The following is a 15,877-nucleotide window of genomic DNA, read 5'->3' as shown; positions in this document are numbered from 1 at the left end:
CAAAGTTTGGATTGTGTCCTAATTAGGAAAATACCCTTTTTTTTCTCCTTTTTATATAAATCCAGAAGATGCGACATCCACAGGGCAAAGAAATTATTTATATGCATGCGATAACCCATCCGACCAGTTTATTTTAATGTGTTCTCATTGATGTAAGAGATGTAAATCTGTGTTGATGTGATGTCTCTGGATGCTTTCTATTACCAAATGCAATGTATAATTGTTTATAAAATTGTTTAATAAAACAAATTAAATTAAAAAAAATAAATAAAAGCACTCAATCTCCCGTTCCATGCTTCTGATGTTCCAGCGGTGTCAGCAACTACCTTTTTGGTGGCTCACATAGGCTTGTTACATCACACGAGCCCTGTGCCCAATCAGCTTCACTCTTCCCATCTTTGAACGTATTGAACATCAACAGGAAGCCAGGGCTGCAGCTGCTTTCTGACTTACTCAGGATGTTGGATTAGTGCGAAGGTGGGGACAGTGGCACAAGCACTGATTGGGCGCAGGGGTCATAAGACGTAACAACCTCACATGAGCCCCGGGAATGCAAGTGCCGATGCCGCTGGAACAGTGGCGGCATGGGAGATTAGTTTAGGTGTTTTTATTTTAACAGGATCAAACATGAGGAATGAGAAGGGGTTGTCCAAGTAGTGAACAATCCCTTTAAACATCAAAAATCCCACACAGAGAAGCCATTATCATACCTAGAGTGTGAAATATGAATTACTGGAAAATCGTATTTTGTTGACCATTAAAAATAACTCAGACAGGGAGAAACTATATGTGTTATTAACAAATTGTAAAGAAATGTAAAAGTGGAATAGGGTCTTCTTATCCACATTAAAAGGTTGATAATTAAAGGTAGAACCACTCACCTTATGAGGCTGTGTGAGACAAAACCGTTATAGATCCTGAAAACCAGATGCAGCAGCTTCCATGAGACGGTAGGTTTATGTAGCAGGATTGGAAGTGTTTTTGCGCTCTCTGGAATATGACACAATTAGTGGTATGATAAAATTGTAGGTTTATTGTCAACGCGTTTCAGAGTCCACTGACTCCTTCAGTACAGCCATACATAAATAATAAGGTAATACAGACGTACATGATTTCAATACAGAAAAATTATAAAAAGACGCTTAGAGCAGAGGGAGGGGTATGTACAGTCACATGTCAAAATACTGTGTATCACGTTATATACTTGCATATTTATTGTAAAATGAAGAGGAAATACATGTGTTTAACTGTCCTGAAATTAAAAATAAAAAGGGTTAAAATAAAGTGGATAATCAAAAAGTGTCTATTTTAAAGTGATGCGCTCACAGAGATATGATCCCAGTGCTGGTGAGAAGGAAAAAAAGGGGGGAGGTTGCCACAAACTGACTTACAGTATGTGTTGTGCTATATCCCAATCACATTTGACAGTGTGTCGGTGGATAATGCTGATATATACAACGGGTACGGAAAGTATTCAGACCCCTTTAAATGGCGCCAGGTCCCAACACGCCTGTTGGCATACAGCCTTCATCAGGGAAGGGGGGAAATATTTTAATTAAAGCAGTAGGCCCCCGGACGGGAACACATCAGAAACCCGATCGAGATTCCACCCGCAGTTGTTAGGGGCACATGACAGCTGATCAGATCAGTGGTCATGTGTGGGAAAAGATGCAGGCTCAGCACCGGAGTCTGCATTAAAAAGGGGGAAGCGACCTATGACGTACCTGTACATCATAGGTTGTAAAGGGGTTAAATATCAGCCAGGACCACCAATAGTAAATGGCCATATATTAAATTGAATCCGGAACATGAGCGGCGCATGTAGCCAATCCAAAACCCCGAGGCCAAGTCATCCGAGGGGCTGGTGTAGATGACGTGTGTTCACGACCACATGATGAGTCACATGATCGGGAGCCAGTCACGTGATCCGCTCCAGGCTCAGATAGACGCGGCAAGTGACACCGCCAGTGGGTCCGAAAGACTCCTGCGCCCATGCCGGGAACGTGCAGATAATATAAAGAAAGGTCCGGGGTCAGAAAAAGGATGGTAAATAAACCAACAAATATATACATGGAGACATACTGAATTAAGAACAATTGTTTTACAGAGGTTATGAACAATTATAAATACAAGAATTCCCATATACACATAAACAGTAACACATATGTTGTGTATAAAGTGAATATTATTACATAAAAAATATGGATAAATCACATCGTAAAACAAAAAAGTGTTAAAGTTATGTGAAAGGTTATAATTTTGTAAGTGAATGTGTAAATGTATGGAAAACATGATTCGTGTACATACATGAAATACCTATAGAAATAAAATGCATTCAGAATTGTGTCTATATAGAATACAAATGTACATATATACACAAAAGCACATATGACAGAATTAGTTGTCTATGAATAAGGTGCATGAGAAATAAAGTGCAATGTGAAATATAATAAATATATATATATATATATATATATATATATATATATAGAATATGTACCTAAAGTTACACATGCAAACATATTAGGTGTGTACCCAAGAACAATTCTTATATGCATAAAAAACAATAGAATAAGAGGGATAAGTAGATTAATGTATATACGGGTCCGCTTAAATGGTCTTAAATATCCAGGAAAATCAGACTGAAATATTATTATTTATATAGCGCCATTGATTCCACGGTGCTGTACATGAGAAAGGGTTACACACAAAATACAGATATCACTTACAGTAAATGACCTAACAATGATAGACTGGTACAGAGGGAAGAGGACCCTGCCCTTGCGGGCTTACATTTATAGGATGGTGGGGAAGGAGACAGTAGGTTGGGGGGTTGCAGCAGCTCTGGTGGTGGTGAGGCGGCAGCGAGGTCATTGCAGGTTGTAAGATTTCTTGAAGACATGGGTTTTCAAGTTCCATCTGAAGGATCCGAATGTGGCAGATAATCAGACATGTTGAGGCACAGAATTCCAGAAGATGGGGGATATTCGGGAGAAGTCTTGGAGGCAATTGGGTGAGAAGCGAAGTGTGGAGAAGAAAAGGGGGTCTTGGGAGGACCGGAGATTACATGAGGGAATATATCGGGAGATTAGTTCAGAGATGAACAGAGGAGAAAGGTTATGGATGGCTTTGTAGGTCAGTGTTAGTAGATTGAACTGGATACGCTGGGCAATTGGGAGCCAGTGAAGGGATTTGCAAATAGAGATGAACTATAAAGAATAGGTTTTAGCTTACAAATTTTGTTGTAAAATACTGACCAAATACTGAACATGTGAATGTGGCCTTAATCTTTGTATATGGATTTTCAGTAACAGCACGGTCATCTGCGGAGGTTCCCCTATACCTATGATTAGGCTGTGCCACCGTAATTGTACACACAGTTACTTGGTGTAACGCTAGTGGATGTGGACCCACAGCGCCACGGGCCGGGCTTACCCTGGAGGGGCATAACCAGGTGTCTACCAGGTCTTCACTAGAGCCTCTGGTGGAGAGGATAGGATGGGCTGCTGGTAGACATCGGGTACTACTCAATGGTAGTCCCCAGGACCGCAGCAGCTGGTGGAAGAGTCGGAGACATGAGTGCGAGGTATAACAGGAGCAACAAACTGGACACTAGCAGAGTGAACTGCCCAGCAACCAACATTCAGCAGAGAGCGGTGGGTGGAGCTGCCTAATATAGGACCTGCCTAATATAGGACCTGCCGGCATGGTAGGTGAACAAATGTAATATTATTGTCACACAGCCAAATGGTGAAGATACGAGGGAAAAACCTCGAACACACGCGGCTCCGCTCCGTACACCTCGTACACATGCGGCTCCACTCCGTACACCTCGTAGACGCGTGGCTCCGCTCTGTACACCTCGTACACACGGCTCCGCTCCGTACACCTCGTACACACGCGGTTCCTCTCCGTACACCTCGTACACACACGGCTCTGCTCCGTACACCTCGTAAACACACGGCTCCGCTCCGTACACCTCGTACACACGATGCTCCGCTCCGTACACCTCATAGACGCGCGGCTCCGCTCCGTACACCTCGTACACACACGGCTCCGCTCCATACACGTCGTACACACGTGGCTCCGCTCCGTACACCTCGTACGCACACAGCTCCGCTCCGTACACCTCGTACACACGTGGCTCTGCTCCATACACCTCATACGCACACAGCTCCGCTCCGTACACCTGCGGCTCTGCTCCATACACCTCGTACACACGCGGCTCCGCTCCGTACACCTCATAGACATGTGACTCCGCTCCATACACCTCGTGCACACGCGGCTCCGCTCCGTACACCTCGTACACACAAGTCTCCGCTCCGTACACCTCGTACACACACGGCTCCGCTCCATACATACACGGCTCTGCTCCGTACACCTCGTACACGCGCGGCTCTGCTCCGTAAGCCTCGTACACGCGTGGCTCCGCCCTGTACACCTCGTACACACGTGGCTCCGCTCTGTACACCTCGTACACACGTGGCTCCGCTCCGTACACCTCGTACACGTATGGCTCCGCTCCGTACACCTCGTACGCACACAGCTCCGCTCCGTACACTTCATACACGCGCGGCTCCGCTCCATACACACACGGCTCTGCTCCATACCCCTCGTACACACGTGGCTCCGCTCCGTACACCTCCGCTCCGTACACCTCCGCTCCGTACACCTCGTACACACATGGCTCCGCTCTGTACACCTCGTACACACATGGCTACGCTCCGTACACCTCGTACACGCGCGGCTCTGCTCCGTACACCTCGTACACGCGCGGCTCTGCTCCGTACACCTCGTACACACGCGGCTCTGCTCCGTACACCTCGTACACACGCGGCTCTGCTCCGTACACCTCGTACACACGCGGCTCTGCTCCGTACACCTCGTACACACGCGGCTCCGCTCCGTACACCTCGTACACACGCGGCTGTGCTCCGTACACCTCGTACACACGCGGCTCCGCTCCGTACACCTCGTACACACGCGGCTCCGCTCCGTACACCTCGTACACACACTGCTCTGCTCCGTACACCTCGTACACACACGGCTCTGCTCCGTACACCTCGTACACACATGGCTCCGCTCCGTACACCTCGTACACACGCGGCTCCGCTCCGTACACCTCGTACACACGCGGCTCTGCTCCGTACAGCTCGTACACACGCGGCTCCGCTCCGTACACCTCGTACACACGCGGCTCCGCTCCGTACACCTCGTACACATGCGGCTCCGCTCCGTACACCTCGTACACACGCGGCTCTGCTCCGTACACCTCGTACACGCGCGGCTCTGCTCCGTACACCTCGTACACACGCGGCTCCGCTCCGTACACCTCGTACACACGCGGCTCTGCTCCGTACAGCTCGTACACACGCGGCTCCGCTCCGTACACCTCGTACACACGCGGCTCCGCTCCGTACACCTCGTACACACGCGGCTCCGCGCCGTACACCTCGTACACACGCGGCTCTGCTCCGTACACCTCGTACACGCGCGGATCTGCTCCGTACACCTCGTACACACGCGGCTCTGCTACATCTACACTGTAAACCCCTCCTGACCCCACACATAAACTTCAGCTCATCCAGCACCATGACAACCAGCACAGCAGAGTCCTGCATCCACTGAGGCCCCTGATCATGTGACCCCTGACTCCTCCCCTCCTGTGACCTCATCACAGCTCCTGTGCGCACAGAGCAGCCATATATGTGGTGGCGGCTCTGCAGGTGGAGGTATGTGGAGACCCCATTACTGGGCGCAGGGGGCATTAACCCCTTCAGCACCGAGACTCTTTTGGAGTCTTGTGTTGCCCCTTTATAAGAATCATAAGGTTTTTGTTCTGTTTCCTGTAATAGATACATACGACCCAACTATGGAGACAGGAAGGGAGGAAACGTATTGTTCTTATAGTACAGAACCCCTTTACTGCCCCACAGTGTAATGCCCCCATTATGCCCCTTATACAGTATGTATGATGCCCCCACACAGTGTAATGCCCCCATTATGCCCCTTATACAGTATGTCTGATGCCCCCACACAGTGTAATGCCCCCATTATGCCCCTTATGCAGGATGTATGAAGCCCCCACACCGTGTAATGCCCCCATTATGCCCCTTATACAGTATGTCTGATGCCCCCACACAGTGTAATGCCCCCATTATGCCCCTTATGCAGGATGTATGATGCCCCCACACAGTGTAATGCCCCCATTATGCCCCTTATGCAGGATGTATGATGCCCCCACACAGTGTAATGCCCCCATTATGCCCCTTATGCAGGATGTATGATGCCCCCATTATGCCCCTTATGCTGGATGTATGATGCCCCCACACAGTGTAATGCCCCTTATGCAGGATGTGTAATGCCCCCATTATGCCCCTTATGCAGGATGTATGACGCCCCCCACAGTGTAATGCCCCCATTATTACCCTTATGCAGTATGTATGATGCCCCCATTATGCCCCTTATACGGTATGTATGATGCCCCCCACACAGTATAATGCACCCATTATGCCCCTTATGCAGGATGTATGATGCCCCCACACAGTGTAATGCCCCCATTATGCCCCTTATAAAGGATGTATGATGCCCCACACAGTGTAATGCCCCCATTATGCCCCTTATGCAGGATGTATGATGCCCCCATTATGCCCCTTATGCAGGATGTATGATGCCCCCACACAGTGTAATGCCCCCATTATGCCCCTTATGCAGGATGTATGATGCCCCCATTATGCCCCTTATGCTGGATGTATGATGCCCCCACACAGTGTAATGCCCCTTATGCAGGATGTATGATGCCCCCATACAGTGTAATGCCCCCATTATGCCCCTTATGCAGGATGTATGATGCCCTCACACAGTGTAATGCCTCCATTATGCTCCTTTTGCAGGATGTATGATGCCCCCCACAGTGTAATGCCCCCATTATGCCCCTTATGCTGTATGTATGATGCCCCCACACAGTGTTAATGCCCCCATTATGCCCCTTATGCAGGATGTATGACGCCCCCCACAGTGTAATGCTCCCATTATGCCCATTATGCAGTATGTGTAATGCCCCCATTATTACCCTTATGCAGTATGTATGATGCCCCCATTATGCCCCTTATACGGTATGTATGATGCCCCCACACCGTGTAATGCCCCCATTATGCCCCTTATAAAGGATGTATGATGCCCCACACAGTGTAATGCCCCCATTATGCCCCTTATGCAGGATGTATGATGCCCCCACAGTGTAATGCCCCCATTATGCCCCTTATACAGTATGTATGATGCCCCCACACAGTGTAATGCCCCCATTATGCCCCTTATGCAGGATGTATGATGCCCCCACACAGTGTAATGCCCCCATTATGCCCCATATGCAGTATGTATGATGCCCCCACACAGTGTAATGCCCCCATTATGCCCCTTATGCAGGATGTATGATGCCCCCATTATGCCCCTTATGCAGGATGTATGATGCCCCCATTATGCCCCTTATGCAGGATGTATGATGCCCCCACACAGTGTAATGCCCCCATTATGCCCCTTATGCAGGATGTATGATGCCCCCATTATGCCCCTTATGCTGTATGTATGATGCCCCCACACAGTGTAATGCCCCTTATGCAGGATGTATGATGCCCCCACACAGTGTAATGCCACCATTATGCCCCTTATGCAGGATGTATGATGCCCTCACACAGTGTAATGCCCCCATTATGCCCCTTTTGCAGGATGTATGATGCCCCCCACAGTGTAATGCCCCCATTATGCCCCTTATGCTGTATGTATGATGCCCCCACACAGTGTTAATGCCCCCATTATGCCCCTTATGCAGGATGTATGACGCCCCCCACAGTGTAATGCTCCCATTATGCCCCTTATGCAGGATGTATGATGCCCCCATTATGCCCCTTATCCAGTATGTATGATGCCCCCCACACAGTATAATGCCCCCATTATGCCCCTTATGCAGGATGTATGATGCCCCCACAGTGTAATGCCCCCATTATGCCCCTTATACAGTATGTATGATGCCCCCACACAGTGTAATGCCCCCATTATGCCCCTTATGCAGGATGTATGATACCCCCACACAGTGTAATGCCCCCATTATGCCCCTTATGCAGGATGTATGATGCCCCCATTATGCCCATTATGCAGTATGTATGATGTCCCCTCACAGTGTAATGCCCCCATTATGCCCCTTATGCAGGATGTATGATGCCCCCATTATGCCCCTTATGCTGGATGTATGATGCCCCCACACAGTGTAATGCCCCTTATGCAGGATGTGTAATGCCCCCATTATGCCCCTTATGCAGGATGTATGATGCCCTCACACAGTGTAATGCCCCCATTATGCCCCTTATGCAGGATGTATGATGCCCCCACACAGTGTAATGCCCCCATTATGCCCCTTATGCAGGATGTATGATGCCCCCATTATGCAGGATGTATGATGCCCCCACACAGTGTAATGCCCCCATTATGCCCCTTATGCAGGATGTATGATGCCCCCATTATGCCCCTTATGCTGGATGTATGATGCCCCCACACAGTGTAATGCCCCTTATGCAGGATGTATGATGCCCCCATACTGTGTAATGCCCCCATTATGCCCCTTATGCAGGATGTATGATGCCCTCACACAGTGTAATGCCCCCATTATGCCCCTTTTGCAGGATGTATGATGCCCCCCACAGTGTAATGCCCCCATTATGCCCCTTATGCAGGATGTATGACGCCCCCCACAGTGTAATGCCCCCATTATGCCCCTTATGCAGTATGTATGATGCCCCCATTATGCCCCTTATCCAGTATGTATGATGCCCCCCACACAGTATAATGCCCCCATTATGCCCCTTATGCAGGATGTATGATGCCCCCACAGTGTAATGCCCCCATTATGCCCCTTATACAGTATGTATGATGCCCCCATTATGCCCCTTATGCAGGATGTATGATGCCCCCACACCGTGTAATGCCCCCATTATGCCCCTTATAAAGGATGTATGATGCCCCACACAGTGTAATGCCCCCATTATGCCCCTTATGCAGGATGTATGATGCCCCCACAGTGTAATGCCCCCATTATGCCCCTTATACAGTATGTATGATGCCCCCACACAGTGTAATGCCCCCATTATGCCCCTTATGCAGGATGTATGATGCCCCCACACAGTGTAATGCCCCCATTATGCCCCATATGCAGTATGTATGATGCCCCCACACAGTGTAATGCCCCCATTATGCCCCTTATGCAGGATGTATGATGCCCCCATTATGCCCATTATGCAGTATGTATGATGCCCCCACACAGTGTAATGCCCCCATTATGCCCCTTATGCAGGATGTATGATGCCCCCACACAGTGTAATGCCCCCATTATGCCCCTTATGCAGGATGTGTAATGCCCCCATTATGCCCCCACACCGTGTAATGCCCCCATTATGCCCCTTATACAGTATGTATGATGCCACCACACAGTGTAATGCCCTCATTATGCCCCTTATGCAGGATGTATGATGCCCCCACACCGTGTAATGCCCCGTATGCAGTATGCATGATGCCCCCGCACAGTGTAATGCCCTCATTATGCCTCTTATGCAGGATGTATGATGCCCCCACACCGTGTAATGCCCCCATTATGCCCCTTGTGCAGTATGTATGATGCCCCCACACAGTGTAATGCCCCCATTATGCCTCTTATACAGTATGTATGATGCCCCCACACAGTGTAATGCCCCCATTATGCCCCTTATGCAGTATGTATGATGCCCCCGCACAGTGTAATGCCCCCATTATGCCCCTTATGCAGGATGTATGATGCCCCCATTATGCCCCTTGTGCAGTATGTATGATGCCCCCACACAGTGTAATGCCCCTTATGCAGGATGTGTAATGCCCCCATTATGCCCCTTATGCAGGATGTATGATGCCCTCACACAGTGTAATGCCCCCATTATGCCCCTTATGCAGGATGTATGATGCCCCCACACAGTGTAATGCCCCCATTATGCCCCTTATGCAGGATGTATGATGCCCCCATTATGCAGGATGTATGATGCCCCCACACAGTGTAATGCCCCCATTATGCCCCTTATGCAGGATGTATGATGCCCCCATTATGCCCCTTATGCTGGATGTATGATGCCCCCACACAGTGTAATGCCCCTTATGCAGGATGTATGATGCCCCCATACTGTGTAATGCCCCCATTATGCCCCTTATGCAGGATGTATGATGCCCTCACACAGTGTAATGCCCCCATTATGCCCCTTTTGCAGGATGTATGATGCCCCCCACAGTGTAATGCCCCCATTATGCCCCTTATGCAGGATGTATGACGCCCCCCACAGTGTAATGCCCCCATTATGCAGTATGTATGATGCCCCCATTATGCCCCTTATCCAGTATGTATGATGCCCCCCACACAGTATAATGCCCCCATTATGCCCCTTATGCAGGATGTATGATGCCCCCACAGTGTAATGCCCCCATTATGCCCCTTATACAGTATGTATGATGCCCCCATTATGCCCCTTATGCAGGATGTATGATGCCCCCACACCGTGTAATGCCCCCATTATGCCCCTTATAAAGGATGTATGATGCCCCACACAGTGTAATGCCCCCATTATGCCCCTTATGCAGGATGTATGATGCCCCCACAGTGTAATGCCCCCATTATGCCCCTTATACAGTATGTATGATGCCCCCACACAGTGTAATGCCCCCATTATGCCCCTTATGCAGGATGTATGATGCCCCCACACCGTGTAATGCCCCCATTATGCCCCATATGCAGTATGTATGATGCCCCCACACAGTGTAATGCCCCCATTATGCCCCTTATGCAGGATGTATGATGCCCCCACACAGTGTAATGCCCCCATTATGCCCCCACACCGTGTAATGCCCCCATTATGCCCCTTATACAGTATGTATGATGCCACCACACAGTGTAATGCCCTCATTATGCCCCTTATGCAGGATGTATGATGCCCCCACACCGTGTAATGCCCCGTATGCAGTATGTATGATGCCCCCGCACAGTGTAATGCCCTCATTATGCCTCTTATGCAGGATGTATGATGCCCCCACACCGTGTAATGCCCCCATTATGCCCCTTGTGCAGTATGTATGATGCCCCCACACAGTGTAATGCCCCCAATATGCCTCTTATACAGTATGTATGATGCCCCCACACAGTGTAATGCCCCCATTATGCCCCTTATGCAGTATGTATGATGCCCCCGCACAGTGTAATGCCCCCATTATGCCCCTTATGCAGGATGTATGATGCCCCCACACCGTGTAATGCCCCCATTATGCCCCTTGTGCAGTATGTATGATGCCCCCACACAGTGTAATGCCCCCATTATGCCCCTTGTGCAGTATGTATGATGCCCCCACACAGTGTAATGCCCCCATTATGCCCCTTATACAGTATGTATGATGCCCCCACACAGTGTAATGCCCTCATTATGCGCCTTATGCAGGATGTATGATGCCCCCACACCGTGTATTGCCCCCATTATGCCCCTTATGCAGTATGTATGATGCCCCCACACAGTGGAATGCCCCCATTATGCCCCTTATGCAGGATGTATGATGCCCCCACACCGTGTAATGCCCCCATTATGCCCCTTGTGCAGTATGTATGATGCCCCCACACAGTGTAATGCCCCCATTATGCAGGATGTATGATGCCCCCACACAGTGTAATGCCCACATTATGCCCCTTATGCAGTATGTATGATGCTCCCACACAGTGTAATGCCCACATTATGCCCCTTATGCAGGATGTATGATGCCCCCACACAGTGTAATGCCCCCATTATGCCCCTTATGCAGGATGTATGATGCCCCACACAGTGTAATGCCCCCATTATGCCCCTTATGCAGGATGTATGATACCCCCACACAGTGTAATGCCCCCATTATGCCACTTATGCAGGATGTATGATGCGCCCATTATGCCCCTTATGCAGTATGTATGATGTCCCCTCACAGTGTAATGCCCCCATTATGCCCCTTATGCAGGATGTATGATGCCCCCATTATGCCCCTTATGCAGGATGTATGATGCCCCCATTATGCCCCTTATGCTGGATGTATGATGCCCCCACACAGTGTAATGCCCCTTATGCAGGATGTATGATGCCCCCACACAGTGTAATGCCCCCATTATGCCCCTTCTGCAGTAGGTATGATGCCCCCACACAGTGTAATTCCCCTTATGCAGGATGTATGATGCCCTCACACAGTGTAATGCCCCCATTATGCCCCTTATGCAGGATGTATGATGCCCCCGCACAGTGTAATGCCCCCATTATGCCCCTTATGCAGGATGTATGATGCCCCCATTATGCCCCTTATGCAGGATGTATGATGCCCCCACACAGTGTAATGCCCCCATTATGCCCCTTATGCAGGATGTATGATGCCCCCATTATGCCCCTTATGCTGTATGTATGATGCCCCCACACAGTGTAATGCCCCTTATGCAGGATGTATGATGCCCCATTATGCCCCTTATGCAGGATGTATGATGCCCTCACACAGTGTAATGCCCCCAATATGCCCCTTATGCAGGATGTATGACGCCCCCCACAGTGTAATGCTCCCATTATGCAGTATGTGTAATGCCCCCATTATGCCCCTTATGCAGTATGTATGATGCCCCCATTATGCCCCTTATCCAGTATGTATGATGCCCCCCACACAGTATAATGCCCCCATTATGCCCCTTATGCAGGATGTATGATGCCCCCACAGTGTAATGCCCCCATTATGCCCCTTATACAGGATGTATGATGCCCCCACACAGTGTAATGCCCCCATTATGCCCCTTATGCAGGATGTATGATGCCCCCACACCGTGTAATGCCCCCATTATGCCCCATATGCAGTATGTATGATGCCCCCACACAGTGTAATGCCCCCATTATGCCCCTTATGCAGGATGTATGATGCCCCCACACAGTGTAATGCCCCCATTATGCCCCTTATGCAGGATGTATGATGCCCCCATTATGCCCCTTATGCTGGATGTATGATGCCCCCACACAGTGTAATGCCCCTTATGCAGGATGTATGATGCCCCCACACAGTGTAATGCCCCCATTATGCCCCTTATGCAGGATGTATGATGCCCCCATTATGCCCCTTATGCAGGATGTATGATGCCCCCACACCGTGTAATGCCCCCATTATGCCCCTTATGCAGGATGTATGATGCCCCCATTATGCCCCTTATGCTGTATGTATGATGCCCCTTATGCAGGATGTATGATGCCCCCACACAGTGTAATGCCCCCATTATGCCCCTTATGCAGGATGTATGATGCCCCCATTATGCCCCTTATGCAGGATGTATGATGCCCCCACACAGTGTAATGCCCCCATTATGCCCCTTATGCAGGATGTATGACGCCCCCCACAGTGTAATGCTCCCATTATGCCCCTTATGCAGGATGTATGATGCCCCCATTATGCCCCTTATCCAGTATGTATGATGCCCCCCACACAGTATAATGCCCCCATTATGCCCCTTATGCAGGATGTATGATGCCCCCACAGTGTAATGCCCCCATTATGCCCCTTATACAGTATGTATGATGCCCCCACACAGTGTAATGCCCCCATTATGCCCCTTATGCAGGATGTATGATACCCCCACACAGTGTAATGCCCCCATTATGCCCCTTATGCAGGATGTATGATGCCCCCATTATGCCCATTATGCAGTATGTATGATGTCCCCTCACAGTGTAATGCCCCCATTATGCCCCTTATGCAGGATGTATGATGCCCCCATTATGCCCCTTATGCTGGATGTATGATGCCCCCACACAGTGTAATGCCCCTTATGCAGGATGTGTAATGCCCCCATTATGCCCCTTATGCAGGATTTATGATGCCCTCACACAGTGTAATGCCCCCATTATGCCCCTTATGCAGGATGTATGATGCCCCCACACAGTGTAATGCCCCCATTATGCCCCTTATGCAGGATGTATGATGCCCCCATTATGCAGGATGTATGATGCCCCCACACAGTGTAATGCCCCCATTATGCCCCTTATGCAGGATGTATGATGCCCCCACACAGTGTAATGCCCCCATTATGCCCCTTATGCAGGATGTATGATGCCCCCATTATGCAGGATGTATGATGCCCCCCACACAGTGTAATGCCCCCATTATGCCCCTTATGCAGGATGTATGATGCCCTCACACAGTATAATGCCCCCAATATGCCCCTTATGCAGGATGTATGACGCCCCCCACAGTGTAATGCTCCCATTATGCAGTATGTGTAATGCCCCCATTATGCCCCTTATGCAGTATGTATGATGCCCCCATTATGCCCCTTATCCAGTATGTATGATGCCCCCCACACAGTATAATGCCCCCATTATGCCCCTTATGCAGGATGTATGATGCCCCCACAGTGTAATGCCCCCATTATGCCCCTTATACAGGATGTATGATGCCCCCACACAGTGTAATGCCCCCATTATGCCCCTTATGCAGGATGTATGATGCCCCCACACCGTGTAATGCCCCCATTATGCCCCATATGCAGTATGTATGATGCCCCCACACAGTGTAATGCCCCCATTATGCCCCTTATGCAGGATGTATGATGCCCCCACACAGTGTAATGCCCCCATTATGCCCCTTATGCAGGATGTATGATGCCCCCATTATGCCCCTTATGCTGGATGTATGATGCCCCCACACAGTGTAATGCCCCTTATGCAGGATGTATGATGCCCCCACACAGTGTAATGCCCCCATTATGCCCCTTATGCAGGATGTATGATGCCCCCATTATGCCCCTTATGCAGGATGTATGATGCCCCCACACCGTGTAATGCCCCCATTATGCCCCTTATGCAGGATGTATGATGCCCCCATTATGCCCCTTATGCTGTATGTATGATGCCCCTTATGCAGGATGTATGATGCCCCCACACAGTGTAATGCCCCCATTATGCCCCTTATGCAGGATGTATGATGCCCCCATTATGCCCCTTATGCAGGATGTATGATGCCCCCACACAGTGTAATGCCCCCATTATGCCCCTTATGCAGGATGTATGACGCCCCCCACAGTGTAATGCTCCCATTATGCCCCTTATGCAGGATGTATGATGCCCCCATTATGCCCCTTATCCAGTATGTATGATGCCCCCCACACAGTATAATGCCCCCATTATGCCCCTTATGCAGGATGTATGATGCCCCCACAGTGTAATGCCCCCATTATGCCCCTTATACAGTATGTATGATGCCCCCACACAGTGTAATGCCCCCATTATGCCCCTTATGCAGGATGTATGATACCCCCACACAGTGTAATGCCCCCATTATGCCCCTTATGCAGGATGTATGATGCCCCCATTATGCCCATTATGCAGTATGTATGATGTCCCCTCACAGTGTAATGCCCCCATTATGCCCCTTATGCAGGATGTATGATGCCCTCATTATGCCCCTTATGCTGGATGTATGATGCCCCCACACAGTGTAATGCCCCTTATGCAGGATGTGTAATGCCCCCATTATGCCCCTTATGCAGGATGTATGATGCCCTCACACAGTGTAATGCCCCCATTATGCCCCTTATGCAGGATGTATGATGCCCCCACACAGTGTAATGCCCCCATTATGCCCCTTATGCAGGATGTATGATGCCCCCATTATGCAGGATGTATGATGCCCCCACACAGTGTAATGCCCCCATTATGCCCCTTATGCAGGATGTATGATGCCCCCATTATGCCCCTTATGCTGGATGTATGATGCCCCCACACAGTGTAATGCCCCTTATGCAGGATGTATGATGCCCCCATACTGTGTAATGCCCCCA

The 15,877-nt window shown here is 49.6% G+C and overlaps 2 protein-coding genes across 2 annotated transcripts in view; one reads left to right on the top strand and one right to left on the bottom strand.

The window, feature by feature from the left end:
- LOC141178644 (uncharacterized) overlaps positions 1-15,877 on the bottom strand; it is a 1,052,471-nt gene that overhangs the window by 771,757 nt on the left and 264,837 nt on the right. The window lies entirely within an intron of this gene.
- The window catches only part of LOC141178672 (uncharacterized), a 43,711-nt gene that overhangs the window by 15,439 nt on the left and 12,395 nt on the right, over positions 1-15,877 (top strand). The window contains exon 4 of the mRNA XM_073660560.1: positions 5,682-5,732. Within this exon, the coding sequence (XP_073516661.1) occupies positions 5,682-5,732 (51 nt within the window). The remainder of the gene's footprint in view (positions 1-5,681; positions 5,733-15,877) is intronic.

This window comes from Phyllobates terribilis, unplaced genomic scaffold, assembly GCF_046119375.1.
Source record: "Phyllobates terribilis strain yellow unplaced genomic scaffold, ASM4611937v1 Scaffold_29__1_contigs__length_15306474, whole genome shotgun sequence".
In the NCBI taxonomy this organism is placed as follows: Eukaryota; Metazoa; Chordata; class Amphibia; order Anura; family Dendrobatidae; genus Phyllobates; species Phyllobates terribilis.
The sequence above is the reverse complement of the archived record's forward strand: the minus strand, read 5'-3'. Positions and strand labels throughout refer to the sequence as shown.